We start from the raw sequence: 27,471 nt of genomic DNA on the forward strand, positions 1-27,471 counted from the left end.
TCACATAAACACTTGCTCTCAAAGCTCAGAAGACCCAAAACAAAGCTTTAAGGAGACATAGCAAAATTAGAAACACCAGGAAACTGTCATGAGAGCAGCAGAGGCTTTCAAGGTAGGCTGACAGTGGTAAAGGTTCACAAAAAACAGAAGTGGTGGTGTCGTGAAGAAAAGTCACTAACCGTAGCTGGCAACTAACACAGGAAAACAAAACATTTCATGGCCTTTGACTCTCAAGTCTGAATCTTGTACAAGTCATTTTTAATCAAAGTTCATGTTTTCAAGCTAAAAAAATATTATACAAATGTGGCTCAGGCAGAGCACTGCTGCATTCAGAGAAATATGAGTTTTCCCTGTGTTGTGTCTTCACCACCAGCAGCTCTAAGCTAAATGTTGGGTTGCCTAGTGTCTGTATAGCCGTGCCTTCTGTCATCACTGTTTATGCACCAACAAATGCAGCACTGTTCCCTTACAAACTATATGCCAACCATTACTGCTATAGAACAATAAAGTAATATACTAACTAGGTGTTTTCCTCATTAGCCTTTGCTCTGCAAGTTCTCCTAAGACATGTGAGAATTTCTGGGTATACAGGAATAGCTTAAATTTCGCTCTTACAGATATGAGCATCACTATGTTAATGCTGTGAGAAAAGTAGACCAAAAACATAACAGACCCCAAAAAAGTCCTTTGAGCTCACATCCATCTTTTTTAAAGTGCAATGAAGCTTTTATAACAGGTTCAAAATAACTTGCCTGTATGATAGAAGTGGTTAGAGGGTAAATTGGCTGTCTTCTGAAAGCAGCGAGAATTTTAATTAAATGCATCACAGCAAGAGACTTCAGTCAAACATGAACCAGAGCTAAGATTTAAAAATTCAGTTTCACTATTTGCTGACAAAAAAAAAAAACACACACAAACTGAAGTGCTTACTGCAGGTAGAATTCCTATACAACAGCTTCCAACCTCTGAGCCTCTAGAAGCAAGCTTTATTTCAGAGTCAACACGTGCATTCCCATAATAAAAGCATAGATATTTTAAAGACAGTTTTCATACATATGCACTAGGGATGGCTAGAATGCAAGTAGTGAACAGATGAATATTGCTAATGAACATATTCTGCCTCACTCATTTTCCAAGGATGGATATTAAAATGTTAAATTCTACTAACATAACATTTCGTATTTGTTCTTTTTAAGAGAGAAAGCAAAGATCTCCATGAGGAAAAGCTGTTAGCTTGCACTGATTCCTGGTGAGTTATGTAGGAACCCAGAAATTCAGCTAGTCTTTCTTCTCAGTTTGAACTTCATTTTTCTAATGGTTACCACTTTGGGACAATACAAATCTTAGACAGTCACTTTAGTCGGTCCTTTTTCCTCAACATCAGTTTAATCAGAGGCATGAAGTTTATGCCCCTCTGCCTCCCCTTACACCCAGGTTTGTGCACCTACATGGTGAGGTAATTCACAGTTCATAACATCAGCTGGGAAGTCTTTACTTTTGCTACGCTTGGTTTTCTTGTTACTGCCTATTGTTAGCAGAACTGGCTCATGGACAGAAGATGAATAGAGAAACAACAACAGGGGAGTATCAGAAGCAGGTCTATCCCCTTCAACAAGTTGCTAAGTCTGATCAGGCCTTAAGAAAATTTTACCCTTTGACCATTTGCTGAAATTAAGGACACACAAACCACTCGAAGTCAGACACCTCTACATAGATGTTTCTTCACCTGGAGTTCCTCATTCCAAGTGCCCCAAGCAGCATATTTGTAGTTCTTACTCAAGACACAACACAGAAACCCTATTGTCAGGGCTATCTAAAAACAGATACCCAGAGGACACCATGCAAGAAGTACAGATTTCCCCCAAAAAATTACAGAAACAAAGACCTCTGCTTCACTGGAGGCTTTATAGAAGCTTCTTACTTTGAGGCGCTTCCCACACTTACCACGGACTACGTTCCTCTTTCCAGGTTATGAGTAAATAGCAAGAGGCAACACATCAAAACCTTATAGTTATTAATTTTAACAGTACAGAGTACCCAGTAATACTGAAACTGCAGGCTGAAAGCATGTCACACCATACAGATTTGTTATTCACCATCCTTCTCATTAGCCCAAGCCAACCTCAGCTGAGCAGAGCACAGCACTACAACAACCCTGAAGTGCCCAGGACAGGGGCACCATGCTCTGTGCACATTCTCTGCTTCAAGAGCAGCAAATAATCAAGAAAACAGTTTTCTCAAAGGCTCACCTCTTCTATTATGAATATTTAGACAGCCTAGGGATTTACCCAAGTACAAGGAACAACCGCAGTTTGCAATACCCAGGGACTCCATTCAGCTCTCTCTGCAAAAAATACTGCAGAGGGGCTACAGGGTATTCCCCAGGTCTGTCTGGTGAGGTAACTTTTTACCAAGTGCTGAAGCATATGAAAGCCACAAACATCGAGCTCAAGGCAGTAAGGTCAAGCAGCTGTTATGCTGCATTAACAGGGTCCTAACAGTTCGGGCAGGAGAGGGATCCCACATCCTGTTCTGCATCCTGGAGACTCACCACAACTGACAGCAATTCCTCACCTCCCACTCCACAGGGAAATAAACTGTGGACAAAAAAGGGGAAGAAGTGAGAAACATTCCCTATATGTCTGCACCCAGATTACTCTGATTTTGTCACAAAATTAAGAATTTCTTTGAAAAACTTGCGAAATATGTATAGAGGCCTAATGATACAGGATATTGCTCATCACTCATGCCAGAGAGAACCATATACGTGGTCTGTTACAGCAAATTACATGCTGTAAGCTCTGAACCTATCTTACCCTACAGTGAAGTTTCCACTTGCCCATAGCCTGACATCTTTGCCAGAGGTAATTCCAGCAGTGGAAAGCAAAATTTTAGTAAACATGCTGGGGAAAACAACATTTATTAGGCTCATGTCATGGAGGAACCAGTTATCACTTCCAAGGTTTCAAGAGCACTGGCTGAAACATCTGTTCTTTCAAGGCTGACAGCAAATACTGCTGTGAGAACGCAGAGTATTTTTAGTATTATGTAGCTTTCACAAGTAATCACTCCGCGGAACACCTCTACATTATGCTCAGGCTTGCTGTGAACTTCATTTTGATTATGGTTTTCTCAGCCCTTTCAGCCTTAGAGTAATGTATAGTTAAGAAAACTATCTTTCAGTTGTAAGTTAAACAGTATAATGAAATACTTGCAAGTTATTGTGCTAAACAAGTGAATGTGCTATTTCTGAGCAAAATAAATCAAATGAATGTCTAACAGCTCTACTGGAATTTCATAGAAAAACAGAATACTGAGAACACATTTAGCATATACAGAGCATTCAGAAGCAAACCAGAATCCATGCTTGGTATTTTCTGAATGACTTCCTTGATCAAGCAAACCTAATCCCATGTTGTATTCTGTAAAATCCAGGGGAGATACTTACTATATTTCAATTAAAATAACACTGAAAATAATCTCTAAATGCCTGTTTTCCTTCCTTCCCTAGCTCCATTATCCAATAGCCCATTAGATCATAGCACATGTTTTCCATGGCTGTTTCATCTTTTATCCTTTCCTCTTTCCTTACATTGTTCTCTTCATCTCCTCTGACTTCAGTGCCTGGCTTCCCCCACGTCAATTCAGAGTCCAGCTGCCCACTTCAGCAAATTTTCCTCCTTACACCATGCTTCACCTCCACTACTAATTCAGACAGAGCATCGGAACACATAATACAGCACAAAGATTTACAGGGAACAAGTATTTGTGGGAGCCCATATTTTCATGGGCTACTTAACTTCCACGTACATTCCACACAGGACACATTCTGCATTTAATAAATAAGCAGCAGCTGGCACCTCTTTCAAATCCTGCTTTGACTCTACACACATACCCATTCACAGAGCTCTGACTGGGCAAAGCAACCACTGGGCACCATTACAGCTGTTCTGAAATTATATGGAAGAGCATTATAGGATTTACAAGCAAGAAACAATTTGTTTGTTTTAAATTTAAGGGCAAATGTAAGAACTAAAATCTTTCACATTACTCCTTATAGGATATAACTTCTCAGAATGCACACAAAAATAAGCAGTAAGCTTCAAACCAAATTTGACACCACAAACTTTATTCAAATTGAGATTTTTATGGGAAGTATGATCCAGCTTGTTAACCTTGCATGGCTTTTCCATTTTGAAATTTTGAAGTTGGAAAACCTGAAATAATTCACTGGTCCCGGTTTCTGTGTCTCTATAGACAAACAGTCCTAGCCTGTGATCAGACATGTCAAAACATTGACTCTCATACCCTAGTGCTCACCCCATTTCCTGCAGGGTAGCCAAGTCTGTCCTGAGGGGAAGTGTGTCATTAATATCAACATCCTATGGGCTCGCTCTCAACAGACCTATGATTGATCTGTGGTTCCATATAGTAGAGCATAACTAGGTTATATTTAGTCAGTTGTCAAAAACTCCACTTTTCCAGACATCCTGGGAAACACAGCGGAAGCCACCTCACTTCCTTAATAAATAGGATTTTCTGTTCATACCTTACTTCCATCTTGCCATATGTTATTAACAGGAACTGAATTCCTGTTTCTCTTCATATTCAAACAAAAACCAAATGCATTTTAAAGCTAACTTGATTTTATTGAACGTTACCTCATGTGTCCCTCACATGTGAGGAATGGTGGCTAAACAAACTGGGACTAGAAAAAAATTCAGCTCTACCTGCCACACTTTCTTATTGTGCAGCTCCCCTAACCTAGGGCAAGGTTTCAAACAACTTTCCAGGCAAAGGAGGACAAGCCCAACATAACTGAAAGTCGCAGCATGAAGGACTACACTATAACACTACTATATTGCTCTGTATTGCATCGGAGGTGACTGAAAGTCCTATTACAAGTCAGAAGCATAGAGAGACAAAGCAAAGCCCCATACATTCACAGGCAAGCCCACCACAAAGTCAGGTTCTAACTCAATATATCCTCAAGCTCACAAAGCCCCTGCACGGCACTTTCCCACCTTCTGACAGGGTCTACCAGAGGAAACACCACACTAAACATATCCATCATGCATGCACTTCCCCAAGCATCTGCTACTGAGAGAAGCAGGCTATTTAATATCTGCCCTAGCATGGCAATGACATTACCTCGACGACAGTTTCCAGTCAACCAAACTAGGAGGGACTGAAGTATTGCCACTGTTTTACCTGTCTAGTCCCAGTTTTAAAACTCAAGATGGCAGTTAAAATATACATAAAGTTTGTGTTCAGGAGGTGGTTATTCTCATGTTCACACATAATACAGTTCCTTGACAGATAATCACTTCTGCTTATTTTAGGATAGCTACCATGCTCTTCCAGATCCCCAAATAACCTCAACAGGTTTCATCATATCTCTGAAGTTGTATTTCTAATCCGTGTAAGAACCACTCAAGTCTTCAGCTTCCTGTGTAACCATCCCATAAGGCAATTACAGGTTGTCAGAAAGGCAGCAGTGCCTGACAGGGCAATGAGTTAAACTTGCTTTACTTGCTACCAGTGCCTGACCTCAGTTTCAAGGAGCTTTTAGGCACTGCAAAAAGATGGTAGTTCTGTGGCAGAAGTCATGGCTGTATTTCAAAGTTTCCACTGCAATAGCCCACAAAGTCCTTAAATGTAAGTGCATCAGGGAGATGGTTAAAAGCAACAGGAACAAATAAAAAACAAGTGAGGGCAAGCTCTGATACATCAGGATATTTCATTAAGAACCTCATCTTCCAGTTTAAGTACCTTCGTTATTGTTCCTGCAGCCATTGAGACCTGAGGAGTTACACTACAGTAGTTACCATCACGTTAAAGCACTCTTTATTCGTTGATGCCTTACCATACCACATATGACTTGCAACTTTTACCATTGGTCTTTTTTTTCATGAAGTTTAATCATCCAGCATGCTTGTCTTAATGGTGAAATACCTTCCAGTAAGTCCGACAAGTGAAGCTCCTACTTTCACAAAAAATTCAGCTTCTAGAGTGTTTTTGTGTATTTTTACTATGTAAACACCTTGCTAGAATGAAAGACTGACTTCACACGGATTTATTGGCAGACTCAAGAAATCTTTGTACCTATTGTTTATATCCTTTTTCACCAGGGAGTATACAGAGAAGACAGAAAGCTTTTGAAGTAAAATTACAAGACTACAGGTCATAAAGCTGAGGGAAAAAAAATATAAGAACAAAATTGCTACCAGTAACAAAAAAATAAGCTTTAAACAGCACAGTTGCCTTGAACAGGCTGCAATAATCGCATGGGTGCTTCAGAGGCATTGAAAAATAAAACAAGAGTCTTCAAGGTTCTGTCAGTGATAACCCCAGTACTAATTAACAAGACAAGGAAAAACATATTCCCTTAGTTATCAAGAGGACAGAAATCGAGAATAACCAGTTTCCCACAGAGCACAAAGAATTCTGAAGGAAAAACAAGGGCAAACGGCTAGTTTCCACGAAAATTAACCTTCCCAGACAACTGTTACTCGCCGGCTACCAGAACGAGCAGAGCCCAACCGCAGCGCTAACAGCACCAACAACACACCCTCAGTGAGCAAACCTCAAGCCAAAGCACCAACAGAAGGCTCTGCAAGAGAGGGGACTGAAGGAAGAAACCCCCACAGCCCCACGGAGACCCCACAGCCCCACGCAGGACCCTCACAACCCCACAGAGCCCCCTCAGCCCCCGACCCGCTCTCCCCGCCGCTGCGGGGACCCGGCACCCCGCTCCGCCCCGCACCTCCGGGCTGACGTAGGACACGAAGGATGGCTTGGCCGCCTTGGCCCCGCTGCTCAACATGGCTCCGGCCGCCCCACCGCCCGTCTCTCCGTCCCCAGGAGCCGGCGGCGCCGCCACTCCCCAGGGCTTCTCCTTCAGCGGCTCCGCAGCAGGAGCTGCGGCATCCGGCGCACGTAACCGCCCCCGCCGGCCATTTTGTGAGGCACCGCCTCCCCGCCGCGCCCGCCCTGACTGGGCAGCGCCGCCATCACTCACAGGCGCGCCCTCCTCCCATTGCTGAAGCCCGGCGTCGGCGCCGCCTTTGCGCAGCGGCTAATTAGCGCTGCTAATTAACCCCCGGCTGCTCGGGTGCTGGTGGAGGCTGAGGTGCGGGGCGTGGGCGGGGCGGGCTGCCCCGCCGCTGAAACAACAGCTGCCCAGGCGGCGATTTGCATGCGGGGTAGACTTTATGGAAATATATATATATATATATATTTCCCCCCCCAAATAAAGCATGCTTTATTTTAGTGTCAGTAGGCTGTAGGACGTGGGCATCAAAAGGTTTTATTTGAAAAACAAGCAAACAAACAAACAACAACGTATGAAATATTAACGATAAGCATGTCTCATTTCCTCCCGGTCCTTTTGCTGTAGCGCTCCGCTTTATTTACTCCAAGCCCAGGTGTACAAAAAGCAAAAGGCAAAAGAAGTGCACGCACTTTAGCTCTATAAACACTGTCAGGACTCTAAGGCAGCATTTATGGAGCTAAAAGGTAGTGACTGGCAGTTCAGAAGGAAATTAATTCCCCTTCCTTCAGCCCGAGCGCAAAGAACGAGCAACCCTTCGGATTTAACCGCCTTCTGCCTATAAATAAATAAATAAATGGATGAATAATAATAATAAAAAAAAAAAACACCGCAAACCCCAGAAAACTCGGAGGCTAGGTTTCATTAGCCGTTTCACAAGGGCTGCCCTGCCGCGTCATCCCACGCTCTCGTGTTTCTCCCCACAGCTGCTCCCACCCCATTCCTCTGCGCTGCCTCTGCTCTCGGCTGCGTGGCCCGTGACATTACACTGGTTGGTGTAAGTCCAGGGGGAGCGAAAAACTGGGATATATACAAAGAAACAGGATAATAAATATATAAAAAATAAATAAGGGTTGGGAGTTAGGGTGGCAATCGCAGGGTTACCTCAAAGCACTCCCTGACTTTACAGCAGCCTAAGGCAAAAAGCAGCTGTTTGATGGCATAGCACATATGGAAGGGATGTTTTGACACTGGGCCAGAGTCTTAACTCGGATGGAAAGTGCAAAAGGAGCATTAATTCCCACAGAGCACATGGGAATTCGTTCTTCAGCTTCTCATCAAAAAAGCCCAGCATCCAAAAAATCGGAATGTGGCCACTACTTCACATCAGCCAAACAGCCCCACAGCCCCGTGTCCACCCCCCAGATAGAAAGTAGGAGCAGAGGATGGGGGCAAGCAGCAGTGCTCTGTCTGGGGGCTTGCTCCCCAGGACTCCTCTGTGCTGGGCAGAGCCCACTGCAAAAGAGTTTTGAAGCTCTTTTCCAGTAATTTGAGGGCCAGATTTAGATCTTTGGGTTTTCATGTTTTTAGAATGGAAGAAACAACGCTGCTAAGGCAGGCAAGGTAACTTCCCTCAGGAAAGTGCATATGCATCTAAAAAGGCCAGCTGCCACCCAAAGTCACTATGCCCCAACAAACTACACGGCACCAGGGGCTCCATTCCCTTTCACCTCCCCCTGAGGACCTCTGTGCACTGTCTTCTCCCTTTCTCTCTCAAAATTTGCAAGATACATGAGGAGTGTTCACAAAAATCAAAGCTGGTTCCTGGGGTGGTGTATTCTTGCTGTCTGTCGTCTCATGTAACACCCAAATTCCAAATCTAGTTCCATGCTTCCACCAACTTTCAGTCCATTTCAAGATAAAAGTGAGCATATCAAATGCTGTCATTTAAATTAATTCAAATTTGGATGCATGTCAATGACAATAATGCAAATGTGGGAGAGTAAAACTTTGTAAAGAGTCAAATTCTATCTTGTGCACAGGGGTTGAAGGACATCTGGTATTTCATTGCCCTCATTTTATCCTTTTTTTTTTTTTTTTTTAAACCTGCTCCTGATATTTTGCATTCTTTCTAAAAATATAATTGCCGTATTTACCTCTACAAAGCCGTCCGCAGGAGGGAAACTCACAGACCAGCTCCGCTCTTCCCATGGACAGGGATTACTTTGTTTAAAAAACTTACATGCCATGAATTTGAGTAATTCCTTGGGCCGAATTCCCAGCTGTGCCCAGGGATCGGTGGAGCAGCTGATGGAGGGGGCCCACAAAGGAGCTGCCTGCAGCTTTCCTATCAGCTCACTTTCAGAGATCTTCTGAGCTACAACAAATCGTATCTTCTGTTTTCTTTTTCTCCCTCCTTGTCAGGGTTCTGCTGGCTCTGTGGGTCCCGCACAGCCTGCATAAGGCATTATCCCAGGCACTGGCTGGAGTGCAGTTGGCGAAGATCACCGAATACGGCTTTATGCCACATTTCAGCCTCTCTGCTGATCTTCAAGCCAAGCCCACCCGCAGCCTGAGTTAGTAGCCTCTGGGTGTTTAAAACTGGTGTTGTGGCAACACTTCTGCTGGGAGACATGTCCTCTCTTGGGAAGGATCCGAATGTTTGTCTCCTGCCAAATCGGATCTGGAGTCAAGTCAAAGATCTATTAATTGAATTGTTTGTGATGGCAGAAATGCCTTGCCGTCATTCTTCAGGACTCCAAGGAAGGAGATTCAGAGAGCAGCCCACCTTGGGACCCATTCTTCATCTACATTCATGGAGATACAGTTCTCCTCCCTGTTACCCACAGACTTTCTAGGTTAGGCAGGTTTAACAAAGTGAGCAGTAAAATCCATTCCTGAGCGCTGAGCACGCTTGAATGACTACATCTGACCCCTTCCTACTTCCTTATTTTGAAGAAAACAGAGGGATGCTTTGCCCTACTGTAGATCTGCAAAGGCACAGGGTGGGAAATCACTGGCAGGACTCTGTGGCTGTGCTGCCCCTTGGAGCCCTCACCAGGGCTGGATCCAGAGGCTGCTTCCAGAAAATGCACTTCCAGTGGTGACACAGGTAAAGATTTTGAAGTTGCAGCTGGAAGGAGAAACTCACAATGACAAAGCTCCTATTTTTTTTTTTTTTTTCCCAGAAAAGCTACCCAGATAGAATTGCAGGACTTTTCTTGTTTTACTCCTGTCTGAGCATTACAAGAAAAGTTGTCCTTAGGTGTGAAATCTGGATATTTCTAGAGTATAATTGGGCTGATACTCCCCAGAGCATCACAGATGGCCATGCATGCCTTGGAGGTAGGAGGTATCCCAAAAGTGTTGGATTTACCCTGAGTATCCAGAGATCAGCCACAGTGAGTCTGATACTCCCTATTTGCATTGCTCAATTAAATAACTCGTAGCTTATTATATTAAAAGGTACGAGACCACATTAAAGTAGCTGAAAACAGTGTGCAAGAAATGTGGAAGACTTAATCCTAAACTGGATATCAGATTACTGGAAATTACCAGAAGAAAAAAAAAATGGAAATGAGAAATGTACTGCCATGTCCTGTGGGTAAAGGTCAGCGAATCTGTCTGCCCATAAACAACCAGCAGCTGTCTCTGCTCTACACAGGTTAAGACAATTTCATATTAAAAGTCTTAGCTTTATATAAATTGAGAGAGTTCTATCAAAGTAAGAAGCAGATGAAAGAAGATTATAAAGCAATGGCTTTAGTGTCAGATTGACACTTCTATCTGCAGGTGCTCTCAGATGTCCTCTGGGAGTTGGTTCCCAAACTTGGTTCAGATTTCTTCCTTCACAGTCTGTCACCTTCATAGTGAACTTCAAGGTAGCATTTGGAGCTCGTAGCTCGTTTTTACTCTCAGGTACTGAGTATATGGTCAGAGATTGTGTAATGCTGTCCTCCTATATTAATCTTTCGTGTTTTCCTTCTTTTGCACTCGCTTTCTCCACAGGCTGCATTGTGTACTTATATTTTTCAGTAACGTTTTCTATTCATTGTTGGGAGAACCTAATTTCTCTAGGGAGGGTTGTGTGTGCATGTCTGAGAGGTGACAATATTGCAGACCATGAAAAAAAAAAATCCCCCAGTAAAGGCAAAGCAGCTCCGTAGCAGCTTTCCCCGGCAGAGCCCTCCTGCTACGACTCCAGCACCATTCTCTGACTCAGCTCTGGGGCAGGATGTGCCTGGTTCCTCTCTGAAGGTGGCTGAATAGATCCATTTTAACTTCTGAAGTGAAACTGTCTGGGAGGTCCCATGTGGCCATTTGTCATTACTCAGATGGCAAACAGCAGTTCCTTCAGCCCTAGTGATGCAGGCCATTACAATTTTGCATCCATCCCCTAATTACTAAATGTTCCATCCCCTAATTACTAAATGTTTTTGCTTTACAAGGGCCTTCCTGAGCCCATTGAAGAAACTGAGATTTTTTAAGCCCTGGTCAAGTGTCAAGCCAGGTATTAAAAGGCAGTAGAGAGATGCCATGAGAGCATCCCACCAATTACCAGGAGGGTTCACGTGCCATTTGGGGTTCATCTGCCAAAACATTAATGCAAGACATTATTAAAAACAACATAATGAAGATTAGGATGGAGGCGTTCACTGCTGAGAACACACCCTGAAGCAGAGTGTTTACTGGAGTCATACAGACGTACTTGGGAATTTCATGTTTTAAACTTGAGAATAGAAAGCAAAATATTGCTATGAGAGCTGTGAAAATTGAGGGAACAAAGTACTTCACTTCCATTAGCAGAACCACCTCCTTTTCTTAGCTTTAAGTGGGAGAAGAGGAAGTAACTAATATCTCTAATCACCCAAGGAAGCACATGCATCAGAAACAAAAACCACAGGAGCTAGGGAAGTTCTCCACCTTTTTTTAGCTCTCCTGAAAGCAAACACAATTACTTGGGCACGCTGAGTCATCTTTGTTGTGTGGTATACCTCTTTGTTTTATTCTCCAAAGGCTCTGAATCCAAATTATATCAAGCTGTAGACTTATTCTCTCTAGCCATGCCTCAGGAGCACGCCTATGCCAGGACTGGATGTGAGGCAGTTACATCAGGGCTCACCTCCCAACATCGTTTTTTTTTCTCAACCTGCAGGCAAAGGGATCTGCAAAGGATTGTTATAAAACAAGAAAATCAGTGTAGATACAGTTCTACTGGCATCAAAGAGCCTGAGTCTGTTCTTCTGCCTTGGAATGAACCCCAGGTAAGGAAAGAGAAACATTCAGCTCCCAGTCTGGATGTCAGTCCCTGAGATGGGTGATGGAAAAAGCTGCCCAGGAGTCCTTGCTGGAGTTACCAGGCAGCCCAGGTTCTTTCTGCCCAACTAACTTCTCCAAATACAATGTGGACAGAAATTTCCTGGGGAAGATTTCTAGCTATCCATCACCAGGTGAGAATGTGGTCCATCTAGCTCAATAGCTGTTCCTTGCAGGACTCTTCCTGCTGGCTATGAGTGGTCTCGCTCTGGGAGAAGTCAGAGAGAACCGTCCGGCATCTGAGTCATACAGGACAGGACAGGCAGGTTCCAGCGCACTAGTAGGGAGAAATATTCAGTGTTTGCTCGAGACAGGAGCTTCTTCTCTTTGTAAAGCAGACACAGAGTTGAAGCTTGTGCTAACAATGTCCTGTCTCTTCGGTTTTCTACTTTATCAGTAAAAATTGTATGTAATGCATGACTGAAGCAAAACATGTGTTTGTTTTAATTTGCCTGCTAAGCCCTTGACATAATCTTGGATTTGATTTCCCAATGAAAAATGTGTGTGTGACTCACAGTAATCGCGTATCTTGGGTATTGACAGAAGCCATCCAGCCCAGCACTCCTGCTGTCATCCCCAGTTCCCATATAGTTGCTGTAACTAAAAATTCCAACATGGATAATTTAAGAAACAGGCATAAACTCACCCATTAAGGAAAGCTATGTGTCTTTTAGCAGAAACTGATGGTAATACACAAATATGAGTCTAAGGACTGGATCTAGCTTCCCCTTTTTGTCCTTGTCTCCAAAATGACCTTCATCTAAGTAAGGTATACTGCTAGGAAAATGAGTTGTTAAGGAGCAAACCATTGCAACAGAAGCAGATCTGGTAAAAGAAATCTGCTAACACCATATATTCTACCATGTTAGCAACTGTCTTCCATTTGCTAGAACATTTTTCTCCGGAATTACTGTGGTTTTTCAGTTCTACTTTTCATGTGGAAAGTTTCTTGACCAAATTTTCTAGACTTAAACCATGGCAGTGGTGATGCCTGCACTGGGTTTGGCACACTTGGATGTCAGATGGGTATTTGGAAATCTGGCTGTTTGTCTTGGGGAATCCAGCACTCGCCTGCACTTCCAGAATGTTTTGCCAGGGAAATTAGTTACTTTAGTTACTTTAAATCTTTTTTTTTTTTTTTTCTTTCCCTAATGCATGGGTGATATTTGTAGAGGGACTATTCCTCAGGGAGAGCACATAAAAGAGCAGAGAGGGTGTATGGAAGTTTCTCGTGAGGGCTTTGTTCCAAGCCCATGGCATTCAGGTTTGCTTTCTCTGATTTTGCTTTGCTGCTCTTTAGGAAACACTTCTGCTCTGGCTGCTCTTGTCATATGAGTTCTGAATCGGTCGTGCAGCTTGTAAACTGGCACATCTTACGCTTTTGGATATACTGGACAGCATGCCGGGAACATTAGTTGAGGCATCCAGAATGCTGGTTTATGATTTACCACTGCCACATGAGGAATGCTTATCCTGAATCCATTATCCTGAATTCACCCCTGACAGCACAAGAGGCAGACAACAAACACAGCTGCAAGACATTTCTTGAGAAATGGCTGCAAGAATGCAGAAATACGCTGTCTCCTCGTACAGGAATTACATCTAAAATGCCTCTTTTCCTGTTCCCAGTGACTTGCAAGACAGATTCTTCTGACGCACATTTTCTCAAGTCTTCATCTGTAGCCTCTTTCTCAATGTGAATCTCTAGTTACCTGGGAAAACTTCTAGAGCTCATTTCTTCTTTGCAGCTCCAAAGTGACTCTGGACAAATTGAATCGCTCTTCTCCCAAACCTACTTGCTGAAATGCTTCATTTCCTTACCCCAGAAAGTATTTGCTTCTAATTTATTCATGAGGTAGTCCTGCCTGGGCTTCTAACCACTGATCTCCTCTTACGCACTAGCAGTGATTTTACATTGGATTTTGCTGCCATGGCAACTTTGATGTATCAAGGGTGTATTTTGGCCTTTTTTTCTTTCTCTCCCTCTCTCTTTTTTTTTTTTTTTTTTTTTTTTTTTAAGTGCACCCTTCTCAATAGAGAGGAATACCGGAGTAGCTGAAAGATCACAGTTTTTGCCTCGTGCTTGTCGCAGCGATGTGAGAATTAACCGTCCCCTTCCAGAGGGCAGCTGCTGCTAATGACAAGAGCGCTCTCTGCTGTTCTGAGCACACGGACACGTTTCAAGCATCTGCCTAGCTGAGGCGGTTGATTTCCTCCTGCATAAAAATGCAACTTTTTTGGCTGTGCAGCATCTTGACTTCCGATTTTATTATTTTTTTTTTTTTAAAGCACTGATCGCGGACTCTCCCTTCGTTCAAACGCAGCAGAACAAGGCATGAATGCCAGACGTACAGCTTTGCCTGCTAAGTAAGACACATGCATACGGAAGCTCAGCCCCCTCTCTTCATCTTCCCTTTCATTCCCCCCCCCAGCACATGAACGGTGACCAGCTTAAACCATTTCAGTCTCAACCTTCTCAATAACCTGGCACTTTTTGTCTTTGACGCTTTAGTAGAGCACTGCAGTAGTTGGCATGGGTGGCAAATTACATACTGCACTGGCCCTTCTCTCTGCATGAGACAGAGCCTTCATGTTGCTGTACTATTTATATTTGTAGTAATCTGTTTTAGTACTTGACATCGCTTTCCTTCAATTTTGCATTTAGATTTCATTGGTAGTTCTCCAGCAAAAAGCCTTCCTCATTTAATTTATTCAATTAGACCCATTTAACAAGTTCTGTTCTGATTCTGTTTTACTCAGTTTCTTTCCCCTTTCTTCTCATAATTCATTAAAATCCTACTTCTTTTTCCTGCTTAAATGTGTACATCCTTGTTTCTGTAAAAGGGCACCAAAATCATAATGAACTTGAAATAAGCTACATTATCAGAAACAATATATTTGGGACTGGAAAAAGACTGTTGGGTGACATTCTTGAGATGTGGCCACAGAAAGCTGATTGCTCAATATAAGAAACAGGAAAATTCATGTTCACATTTGTACAGGTTAAATATTTATATGGGTGATAAATGTTTTTTGTAAATGATTAGAAACGATTAGTCTCTCTTGTGCTGGCATAGCAACTTTCTTACTCCATTTAAGCAGTAAGAACACAATCCAACCAAGTTAGCCATTGTATGTTTAAAAAAGTTACTAAAATAGCTTGGAAGAGAAAAATGTCAAGTCAATGATTCATAGAATCACAGAATATCCCAGGTTGGAAGGAACCCACAAAGATCACCAAGCCCAGCTCCTGGCTGCACACAGGACCACCCAAAAATCAGTCCATGCATCTGAGAGTCTTGTCCAAATGGTTCTTGAACTCCAGCAGGCTTGATGCTATGATTATTTCCCTGGGGAGCCTGTCCCAGTGCCCGAACACCCTCTGAGTGCAGAACCTTTCCCTAACCCCCAGCCCGACCCTCCCCTGTCCCAGCTCCATGCTGTCCCCTCGGGTCCTGTCGCTGTCCCCAGAGAGCAGAGCTCAGCGCCTGTCCCTCCGCTCCCCTCGTGAGGAAGCTGTAGACCATGATTCCTATGTATTTTTAAAACCTTGGACAGAAGTAAATCACAGAACAGATGCTTAAAAAAATGACCATCATTACTGGGACAAATTGGCATGGTATTTAATTATCACAGGCATTTGAGCTTCCCCTCCTTCTGTGACAAGCACACAACATTGCTAATGCCAGTGCTTTCTCCATCATTATCCAGCCTTGCTGTAGCTGTTTCATGTGACTATACTGGCAATGCTCTGGACCACACTGGCACAAACTCTAAGAAGGTAAAAATACCAACACTTTTCTATCATGGAAATGAATACATGGTACAATACATAGCTGAACAATGCCATTTTATATGTCACATACTGAAATATACATACAGGGCTGGCTGATACAGTCAGACTTCTGCAAAACCTGTCCCCTTTTGCAGCACCACATACCTTAGGAGCACATAAAATGGCACTGAACCCTTGCGTTGAGGCATCTTAACCTCTCTCATAATGTTCTGACTTGCATTGTCAGCAATACAGCTCAGCTTCCTGTCCTAATAGCAAACTGTTAACTTGCACAACCAGCAAATTACTGATAAATCTAAACATATGCCTGCAGTTAAATCTGTGACAAAGGTATCTCATATTCTGGAGAGCTTCCTAATCATATGCATACAATTGATGTAAACATGACACAGTATGCAGAAGAGGAAAGAAAAAAGGCTTATGTAAGGAGCAATGTTTATGATTCATGTAGAAACAAGACTTTTAATCTCCTTTTTAATGATGAAGTAACCTTCTGCTGTAGAATAAATGATTTATTTTATCTTTGTCAGCTGTTCCATTCTGCAAACTTCACATTTTCAAATGTAGGAAACTTCAAAACTTAATAGCTATTTCTTGATACCTTCTATGTGTCTTTGGATTTTAGGACATCAATATGAAATAGGATTGATGTAGAATGCATTTGAATATAATTAAGCTATGCTGAGCCTCTAAATTTAAACTGTCCTTCACTGGCTTCAGAATATTAATAGACATAGATTTGCAAAACAGTTTAAGAAAACAATTGTATTAATTAGATGACCATTTCTAATGCTGGTATGTTAAGGCAACATTAAGTGGGAAAGTATGCACTGTGTAGGACAAAAATCCCCTGCTGCCAATCTGATAGCTATGAAAAATGATGCACACTACCGTTAGGAACTTTACACTTGCCAAGTATTATTAGGGTAGCATTTCTTAAAATGCAGAAGGTAAACATCAGAAAGCAGTCCAATGAACAACTGGAAACAGTACTATGAACATCTATGTACAATTGCAATTTTCATAAATCCAAATGAGAAAATGGTACAAAATGGGTACAAAATTAACAGATACTTACAGAATTAAGCCTGATTTTTATTTGGTTGAGAACCTTTGTGGTAACACTATACTACAGATGACAATCCTTGGATTTCGTCCCCATCCCCAAAAGATTTGTTACCTGTTTCATTTGAAAAGGTCTGAGAAATACCACACTGAATAAAAAATAATGAAAAACTCTTGAGAAGATTTACAAAATAATCTATCAGAAGAAATTTGATTTGTAGCCTTTCTGGCTAGAAAACTCTTCAGCTTACAGACTTCAGAGAAAAGAAAGAAAAAGAATGGAAGTTTTGTCTCCCTAAGCACACAATGTACTTAAAAGTCAAAACTATCTCTGTATGTTTTAAAATGTTGTTTTTCCATTCTTAGTTTTTCCAGAGCCAGTAGTTACCTAGTGAAAACAGCCCATTAAAATGGGCAGGAAAAACAGGAAGAAACCGAAATTAACTCTTCACCACACAGCGCAAAAATCATGGTCACAGCTTCGTATTTAATGTGGAATCACTTTAAGTATACAATATTTCGAAAGATCCAGAAACTGGTTAAGAGATAAAAGCCAGCAGAACAAAAATACAGGAAAACCAAAATAACATCTTTGACCTTTTTAATCCTAAAGTTAGGGTCCCATGCCTGAATAGACAAGTTTTAGCTTTATGAGGAAAGAAACTTTGGTATGGAGTTGAACTAGCCACACGAATAGCACCTGTAGCTTTCAAAATAAATAGTAATGGCTAACTAGACACTATGGCAGCAAGATATCCCCCTCTTAAAAAAAAAAAAAGAAGAAAAAAGACTAAGAACAAGCACACACTTGGAAGTTACGCCTCAAGGCGGGACAACAGAAACTAGTGTAATCTTTTTTATTTTTTTACAGGAATTTTAAAGCACATGCTAATTATTGTATTTCTGATATTGAAATTATTTAAGAAATCTTACTTACAATGAGAATGTTTTCTCTTTATTTGCTTACCACTAATACTCACTTCTTTTAAAATTGCACTCTGATACTTGAAGAACACTGTATTAACATTTTTCTTTAAGACCACTTCTATTTTCTAAAATATTTTATTTGCATTCCATAGACCCATGCTGTTAGCAGTGGGTGTTGCAAAACAAAAGTATCCCCCTACTCCAAAACTTATTTTATTTAAAAAGGTCAAAGATAAAATCAACCACAAACTGGAACAAAAGGGTTTTTTTAATAAACTATCAGAAATAACAAATGATAGTTGTGATGCCTGACACTCTCATACAGCCAGTGATTAGATACCGGAATGTTAGTCTATGTTATCTGTGTGTTTTATGGGTTTGCAACAAAGCGTAATACACATTGAACAGAGTAATTGAAACTTCAGTTTCCAGTGTATAATGAATTTAAGTCATTTAATAAATTTTAGTTTTTATTCGAGTATTCCACTGTAGTGCTGTGACAACAAATCACACCTGTGTACCAGAGCATACATCAACAGTATGATGTAACTTTACTTACACCACTGCTATATTTAGCTTTTTGAAAGAGACATAAGCATACACTATGGCCACATCAAATAATTTTCTGGGTTTTTTCTTTGATAACCTTCACTTATAATACTTCACTTTTAAAATTTGAATATCGAAAAAAAATCACAGAAGTTTTATACAGGAATAGCTATAAGGAATAACCTCACAGGCACTGATATGACAAACATGTATTTGTTAAGGGCTGAGAGGCATTAATATCATATTGACAAAGTTGTTTGAAAAGAACGACAAACTTTGTCCAAATGGGAAATGCCCGTTTCTGCTTATACGTTGAGAAAAGAAATTCAGAAAGTTATTTTTTGGCCTTGCTATGTCACAAAGTCAATCATAAGAAGAACTACGCATTTAATCTAAAATTATAGTTTTAAAAGCCCTTCTATTAAAAACAAAAACGTCATGCAAAACTTTGATCAATTATGCAGCTGCTTTAAAACTGTTGCAAGACCATACTGTATATATTAGCTTTTATACTGCTAATGCACAACTAACGGCAAACTTGATTAGATTAACACAAATTTGTCTTAATTACACCGTTATATCACACTAAGAAGACAAATGCCACAAGATTGGCAAAAACATTTAATTCTGAGCACTCAAATGGCAGGATAATTGTGTTGTAACCCCTTCACATTTAGGAAAAAAAACCATAATCCTGCAGTCTCACTTTACAAAAAAAAGAAAAGTTCTGTGAAATATTAATTGGGAGGGGAACAGTTTATACTATCTAACACAAAGTAACTTATACAACTAGTGTCAAGGGCAAACAAAAAACCTTCTAAATAAAATGTCAAAATACACACAGCAACAGAAGCACAAACGCTGCATTAAATACAGTCAAGGTAAGACAACACACTTCTTAATTAAAAAAAAGGACAAAAAAAGAAGAAAAGTTACTAAAGTTAGCAACACATTTAAAGAAAATGCAATGAAAGTAAAAACCTCAAACTATTTTTTTTTTTCCAAGGACAGAGTTTCCATTTGTAGTCTTTCCATCCATAATTTGTCTGATATGGCACATCCATTACCATGTTCAGAATCTCAAAGAAGAGCTAGGTTGTTCTCTTCCAAATCTAATCCCCAAGTTAGTTTTGGATGTTTTGAACAGACATTATTATGAATGAAGTAAAAGCAAGGCAACAAATGGACTTTTTATCACCTTCAATCCTAGAATAAAATGACAAACTTTTTTTAAAAGTTATCATAATCTTTTTTGTCTTTTTTCCCCTCTGCTTCAAATCCATCAACCCCATCACTGTCCCTTCTCCTTTTACGATTGTTATGGATGTTGAAGCGTTGATTCATCTGTGGTAATGGATCCATTCCTAAAACTTTGTGTATCTGACGGAATGCAAGGAGTCTCAATGCAAACTACGAAAGGGAAAGAAAGAAGACATTTCAGTTAGAAAAAAATGTCAATTTTGAGTACTTTGTCAAACAATGAAGAAACTGTGTAAGATAATATCATCCTTAGCTCTCACTATCCATCCTTTTCCTTCCCACAATATCAACAAAGTGATTAATATATGTGTGTCACATTTGTTGCCTCTGTACAAAATCCAGCATCTCAATTTCAACATAGTCAGTGAGCTATTCATCTGTGTGACTGGTCATTACCATAAATGGATAAGTATTAAAATTTAAACAAATTTATTTATACAATCTTAAGTTCCAACATCATTTTAAATCTAATAGAATACTGCTGTAGACAGAGCATCCTTATGGTCATATATAGAAAGCAGTGCTTCAAACTGGTCACAGCTATTTTAGTGCAAAACACAATACTGCATCCTATCCTGTGACATTTTCATTGCTTAGCTTCAGGATCATCATCTAAAAAACTGGACTATGTTCTTATAAGAAAGGAAAATTCATGTACACATAGCCTCATTCAAAAACAAACAACAGATGCCTTTAATTTTAGTAATGTTACACATACTTTCCCTTACCTGTGCACTTGAAGTAATATCTTCTCGTTGCTGATCTGTCATTACAGCAAGTGTATCAACAGGGTCTCTTTCGCAAGGATCCAGAAGGCCAGGACCACCTATAATGGTTAGGCTTGTTAGTAGCACATCTCTACCTTATTGTGACCATGACTACTTATTTTATATTACTTCAGCATTAAGTACATTGATCGAATTCAACTTGCCTTTAAGGATGATTCCTGAAGATATACACTCAAAAACTCTTCTAAGTGCATCCCCAGGACTCTGTGGTCCGGTAGCACTGCTGATTGCTTTTTCTACAAGCAACTCCATAGCCTGTAACAATAAGAAAACCAGCTAATGAAGAAGACTGATCGAAACAGAAAAAAAGCTGCTACTCTTGTTCTATACGGAATTTTTCATAAAATGGCTTGCTTTGGAAGAATCATTTAGCTGCTACCACCCTGCCATGGGCAGGGTGCCCACTAGATTAGGTTGCTCAGGGCCTTGTCCAACCTCACCTTGAACACTTCCAGGGATGGGGCATCCACAACCTCTCTGGGCAACCTGTTCCAGTGCTTCACCTCCCTATAGTGAAGAATTTCCTCCAGACCTCTAATTTAATCTCCCATCTTTTAATTTAAAACCATTCTCTTTGTTCTGTCATTATCTGACTGAGCAAAAAGTCATTATCTTTTTTGTAAGCACCTTTTAAATACTGAAAAGCTGCAGTAAGGTCACTCTGGAGCCTTCTCTTCTTTAGGTTGAACACGCCCAGCTCTCTCAATCTTTCTTCACAGGAGAGGTGCTCCAGCCCTCTGAGCATCTTTGTGGCCTTCCTCTGGACCCGCGCTAACAGCCCCACATCCTTCTTGTGCTGGGGGCCCCAGCCCAGGATGCAGCACTCCGGGTGGGGCCTCACCAGGGCAGAGCAGAGGGGCACAATCCCCTCCCTCCACCTGCTGCCCACCTCTCTGTTGCTGCAGCCCAGGACGCAGTTGGGCTTCTGGGCTGCAGGCACACACTGCTGGCTCGTGTCGAGCTTTTTGTTAACCAGAGCCCCCAAGTCCTTCTCTGTAGGGCTGCTCTCAGTGGGTTCTTCTCCCAGTCTGTACTCTTGTCTGGGATTGCCCTGACCCAGGTGCAGCACCTTGCACCTGGACTTGTGAAACCTCATTAGGTTCACTCAACAACTTTTGATGTAGAAATTTTGAAGAACATTACACATCATAAAACAATTTCAGTTAAAATAGAAAAAAATGCATAGAATGAATAGAAGAAAGCTGGGGCAAGATTAACATTGAGTACCAATGTGGACATGCCTCTTCTCATCAGAGATTGCCCAAAAGTCTTTTAGAAATTTATACAGATAACATACTGTATGACAGGTAGCCAATCTGTCCAACAACTTTTTTAGAACGCTTGAAAAATGATGGGTTATCTAAACCTGGCAGCCAGATGAATAAACAGCACACAGTGTATCTAATGACAGTAACAGAGTATGACAAAAATTATTTTTTTTCCTATAAGAACACAAAAACTCAAATCATCAAAAATATAAGTGTCTTTTGAAGTTTAATCTAAATCGCTACTACTTCCTTGGTTTAACAAAACTGAAGTTCACAGCAATTTTTTTCTGGACATAAGCTAACACTAACTCAGATGTTAAACAATTTTAAAAAAATTTTATTGATCAACAGATTTTCAAAAATTTACACATCAGAAATTGTTTAAATGATCATTTTAAAAAGTATATTTTAAATTCTCTCTCTTTTTTTTTCCCTCTGTGATTATTTCCATTGCTTCTTTTTATTATAGGCCTATTTTATGTATTTTTTCAGAAAACTGTTAAAAAGATTTGCAATGGCAAGGAGTAGCTTTCCTTAGCTTTTTCAGCACTGAACAGATGTTTCAATACCACTTCATTTGCAAGTCTCATTTTCAAACAATGTCTTCTTTTCCCTTCCTCTGAATTTACACTTTTTCAAACGCTGCCTTTTATTTTCACTTTGTAAGAGTAAATGCACATTCTGACACGTGCAACTAATTACAGTCAGTGTTGATTACAATTCTTCATTAAGGGTGCTCATTCCTTTCCATTTTAGCTCTGTTTAACTAATAAATTTCAATTTCTGTGCGAGGCATTTCCATAGTTCCACTGGATCACTGAGGACCAAGCTTTGGAGTACTAGCCACAGTAACTTAGCTGTTTTCAGATATGAAGCAAAACACATCAGTAAATTTAAAAAACAAAACAAGTTTTTGCATTTATTCACTTGTTTTGCAACCAAAAACCTGAGGACAATGCCCTAGTGTTCATGTACATGTAAGGTCCTGGATTTCAAGTCTGGAAAATCACAGAATTACAGAATCATCTAGGTTGGAAGAGACCTCCAAGATCACCCAGTCCTACCTCTGACCTAACACAAACAGTCCCCACTAAACCATATCCCTAAGCTCTACATCTAAACGTCTTTTAAAGACTTCCAGGGATGGTGACTCCACCACTTCCCTGGGCAGCCCATTCCAATGCCTAACAACCCTTTCCGTAAAGAAGTTCTTCCTAATATCCAACCTAAACCTCCTCTGGCCCAACTTTAGCCCATTCCCCCTCGTCCTGTCACCAGGCACGTGGGAGAACAGGCCAACCCCCACCTCTCTACAGCCTCGTTTAAGGTACCTGTAAGTCCTGAACAGTCATTCCTTCTAACATGTAGGAAGTTGACAGAATTCTTCCAATTTAGTTTTTATTTTTAGGTAAATAAGGATGGTGCTATGAATGTCTGTGTTTAAGCTTCCTAAGACTTTCTATTATTAGAAACACTTCGGTTCTTTTTGAAAAGCTCCTTGACTTGTAACAGGCTTCTAGCATACAGGTCAGAACAAGTTCTGTATTCAGAAAAATACGTATGTTTCTTCAATCTGTGAAATTCTACCTGTGACCAGCATAAACTACAGGTATTTAAAATCACAATTTTTCATTCTGTAACTGCTTTGTCAGTAAGACTTTGCCAGTAGGCCAGAAAAATTACTGACTACACAGACTTCAGTGCTGGTCCACATCACTGACATTTTGACAATGCATATCAGCATTGTCAAAAATCAATTCAGAAAACCAGGGAACACTCTTGTAGAGAATTAAGATGCAGCTAGACTTCACACACACTTCTCTTCCTTTTAGATGTGCCTCAGAACAGACAACGTGACAAAGAAGAAACAACATTCCTTGTTCTTCACCTTCATGTGTGTTGCAACAGCTGTAAGGGTGCTTTCCTGCAGGCACACCAGATTTTATTCTTTGTTAACTCAGCATCACAGTGATAATTAAGAGGACAGTTACATAATTTTCTAGCTTTTGTATGCTGTATTTATACAGTGTACCTTTCAGACATGTAGCACAGAAACTGGCACGATATCTATATATTACTATTCACACTTAAAAAACGAATGTAACTTGTTCTATATTTTTCCAGAAAAAAATCATCACTATCAGAATTTAATAGAATTGTCCGAAAGTCTAACACATTTCTCATTCAAAGAGTATCAACCACTGAAACTGTCTTGACAATGTTAGTGATCTTCTTGTCAAAACTGAAAAGTTTATACTGGGAAGCAGAACAATGCAACACGATTTGGTTTGTGAAACAAAACAGTCAGTTTACCTACACACATTTCTGAAATTTTCTTTCAGACTAATTTTGGCTGGTCCACAGACTGGAGAGCAAATTACACTCCTGTAGGGCATCTTTTAAAATAACCAATGCAAAAGCAATGCTACAAGAATGCTCAGCTGCAGGAATTATCAGAAGTAAATGGTTGCAACCTAGAGATCTTTTTTGAAGTGACTATAATTAAAGATGCTAATTTTGACACATCCACTGACTAGTGCTGTGGTACTTCATCTTGGAGAACGGTCACATTAACAATCACAGGAATTACTGTGATTTGTTCTCTAAAGTGACCTTTACAGGTCACTTTACAGCAATTCCTTTGGAAAAATTCCAGCTCCAAATGACTAAAATTCAGAAAATTATGTTTTTAGAGGCACCCTCTATATTCCCTGTAAATACAAGCACAAAAACCATACTACTTCTACACTTAACTGCAGTAACACCTTCCAGTGCCCTACTTGTAGCACCATGTGCATTGAAAAGACTCATTCAGGAACCGTATTACTCACCCAGCTTGGAAAATCAGACCAAGTTGGAACACGCTGACAGAGGTCACGAAGAATACGTATGATAATCACACAGGACTGCAGACCATTAGCTCTAGCCTTGAGAGCGATACAAAATCAAATTAATCAATGCCAGCACCTACAGCAAATAGGCCTTGTTGAAAGACTAAAACACCACTGTTCAATGGAAGCTCAGATACAAGATTGAAACAAATCATTCTACAAGTTTATTCCATGAGCTGCCATTTACAGCAGTATTTTATACAGGGTTAGTAATTTAAGCTTGTAAAAGTCAAAGTGCACAGGTTATACAAGAATAACATTTCTTGATCCCCTGTACACTTTGACCTATGTTCACTTGTAACAATAAATACAGTATCTTTCTATATTAGAAATAAAAAGGATAAAGTAAATGCCTAAGAAGTAGGTATAGAGACTGAAAGGTCAAGGGAATCTGTTTGGTTTCTTTATTGTGCCTTTGCCAGAATGCAAAGTCACTAAACCAAACAGTTGCTTCTCACCTTTCATTCCCTACACTTAATGCACTTAAAAAAATAGGAAAAAAAGTCTTAAATCTAAACACAAAGCTTTAAACACATATTCCATTATTTAAAGCAAAGTTACTCTGCAGCCTTATGGAATATATAACAAATATACAACATATGATCACCCCAAGCAAGTCAAACTTTCAACATCGCCTTCTCAATGACCAGAAAAAAAAATCATGTCAAATGAGCAATAACTGCATAAAGCAGTTCCTCCATACTCAACTTTCTACATTTAAATTTAGGGACCAGAAAAATAGTAAGTATTATTAGCATGAACAACGCTGAGTGTTTTCACACAATTAAACATTTATATCGCAACTGAACTAATCTCTCATAAGGCTACAAGAAGAAAGTAAAATGATGTTCCGAACCTGGAACCACTTAGCGTGGCGTAGAGCAGCCAGAGCGTCAAGGCATTTTTGCCTGTCCAAGACGTCCGCTGGGTCTTTCACCATACCCGAGGTTACATCTAAAATGGATTGAATTGGCAAAATGCAGTGAGGAATGGGTGTTTGACCAGGTGAGCAAGACACTTCCTTAAAGTAGCTTCAATGTCACACATGCCATTTGAAGTTTAAACCCTTGAACAACACGTGTAAATGTTCCATAAAAGGTATTCAATTAGGATTAGGGCAACCCAGCATAAAGATTAAGAGCATAATAAACTTCATTTAGCTCTCAGTTTATTTTCAAATGCATTGCAGATTACGCAATGCTTAGCACTTCTTTATTTAAGCTATCACTGGAAAAATACGTATCCCCTAAAATTAAATACTGAAGGAAGGATGGTTGGACACAGTGCGCCAGCACAGAGAACACAAGACAGACAGAACACAAAAATCCACTTTAACCAAGTAGTAACATTTAATCTCAGTTTCTTGTATGTTTTAACTGTCATCTGTTATTTGGGACCTAGTCCTCAAAAGAAGTATAACATCTCAGAAGCACTAGACGTTTAGTAGTGATGTTATTTTTATTATATCTTAACCTTGGTATGAAATGATTTTTGCTTTAAAAGCTAATTGAAGGAATCTGAAATGCTCTTCAATATTACAGAGTTCCACTACCTTCTAGTACCTAACTTCTCTTACTCAAATTCCTCAACCCATAATACATATGCTCCAATATACCTTCAGATGTAAAGAAAGATCTGAAAGGGGACTGCTTTAATTAAGATTCAGCAGGAAAAAAGAAAAGCAAGGAATAGTTTAAAAAACAAAAGCAGAATGTCTGAACGAAAATGTAGATCTTGTGTATTAAATATTCAGAAAAGGACTTAAATTAAGTCACTAAGCTGACTGCTTTGTCACCTAAATAGAGTAGACCATAAGGCCATTTTGGAATTGGTTTAATCAACAACAGGAACCACACTGAACAGTCTGAAATGGTATATTCAGGTTGCTTAAAATTATAAGCATATGATACATTTAATGTTTTTATTTTATTATTTATAAAAATGGTTATTGTGACTAGTAACAATAACAAAAAAGGTACCATGACTGGTAATATACCAGGTAAGAGGAAACAAAAAGCCCTCTCTCAATGGCACTCGTTTCACAGGAACTGACTGTGTGAAACTATATGGTTTACTGCAGCAAGATATAACCTTAGGGAAGTCAGAGAATTGAATTAATAACACAGAAAGAGGGAGACTTATAAAACAGGCCAACATAGAGAAAATTCTAGGTATGCTGCAGAGACAGCCCTGAAGCTGCCACATACTTATAGACAAGTATATAATGAACAGTAGGATACTTTACTACGCAGAGCAAAAAAAAAATGTAAACGAGCATGGTGCTCTAAGTTTCCAATAACTGAATTTAAACTAAGATACTACATTGAGATTTAGGCATTTTTATATGATATTCTTATTGCTCTGCATAGGGTTAAGATGAGAAGGACTAAGAACCAAGCTGAGAAAAACAAGGTTATCTTCTCTCACAGATAATCAACCTATGGACCATATGTTGAAGTGGAAATAAGAAACTAACAAAGCCTTTACAGAGCAAATGAAGACATTTAAACTGTTTCATTTAAAACAAAATCAAAAAAGTCCAAACAAAAAAAAAAGGAACAAAACCCAAAGAAACAATAAGAGAGGGGAGCTAAAAGTGACAGAGAAGGGCTGGGTGAAGTCACTGCTCTCACTGTTGAAGATAGGAGGGAAAAACCTCTGAGTTGTCCCATAGGATTGTCTGAGTGCTCCTCAGAGAAGGTAATGATCCCAATACTCCATCCAGAATTTTCTTCTTCTTGCATCCCTCCAGGGGTCACTGTGCCTGCTGCTTCCCTAAAGTGCCTGTATAGGAATGCGCGGAGCATGGGAAATAAACAAGATGAGTGGGAGATCTGTT

The 27,471-nt window shown here is 40.2% G+C and overlaps 2 protein-coding genes and 1 long non-coding RNA gene across 6 annotated transcripts in view; 1 reads left to right on the forward strand and 2 right to left on the reverse strand.

Annotated features, from left to right (window-relative positions):
* Positions 1 to 6,969, reverse strand: part of MTMR12 (myotubularin related protein 12) — a 34,650-nt gene extending 27,681 nt beyond the window's left edge. The window contains exon 1 of the mRNA XM_068666400.1: positions 6,767 to 6,969. Coding sequence (XP_068522501.1) covers positions 6,767 to 6,826 — 60 coding nt within the window. The 5' untranslated portion in view covers positions 6,827 to 6,969. The remainder of the gene's footprint in view (positions 1 to 6,766) is intronic.
* A 3,520-nt stretch (positions 6,970 to 10,489) lies between these two features.
* On the forward strand, positions 10,490 to 15,168 carry LOC137848258 (uncharacterized). 2 transcript variants are annotated; one of them, XR_011091242.1, is made up of 3 exons: positions 10,490 to 10,690; positions 11,928 to 12,036; positions 13,389 to 15,168. It is a non-coding gene; the product is annotated as an uncharacterized lncRNA (long non-coding RNA). The 2 variants fall into 2 exon arrangements; XR_011091243.1 differs by lacking the exon at positions 13,389 to 15,168 and adding an exon at positions 12,265 to 12,760.
* A 2,248-nt stretch (positions 15,169 to 17,416) lies between these two features.
* Positions 17,417 to 27,471, reverse strand: part of ZFR (zinc finger RNA binding protein) — a 49,153-nt gene continuing 39,098 nt past the window's right edge. For 2 of the 3 annotated variants that reach the window (XM_068667266.1, XM_068667265.1), the window contains exons 16-20: positions 25,489 to 25,586; positions 24,573 to 24,668; positions 20,617 to 20,728; positions 20,414 to 20,511; positions 17,417 to 19,835 (exon numbers count right to left, since the gene is read on the reverse strand). In XM_068667266.1, the coding sequence (XP_068523367.1) occupies positions 19,656 to 19,835; positions 20,414 to 20,511; positions 20,617 to 20,728; positions 24,573 to 24,668; positions 25,489 to 25,586 (584 nt within the window). In that variant the 3' untranslated portion in view covers positions 17,417 to 19,655. Of the gene's footprint in view, positions 19,836 to 20,413; positions 20,512 to 20,616; positions 20,729 to 24,572; positions 24,669 to 25,488; positions 25,587 to 27,471 lie in introns of those variants that run through there. The other variant, XR_011091237.1, reaches the window with a different exon arrangement.

This window comes from Anas acuta, chromosome Z, assembly GCF_963932015.1.
Source record: "Anas acuta chromosome Z, bAnaAcu1.1, whole genome shotgun sequence".
NCBI lineage: Eukaryota > Metazoa > Chordata > Aves > Anseriformes > Anatidae > Anas > Anas acuta.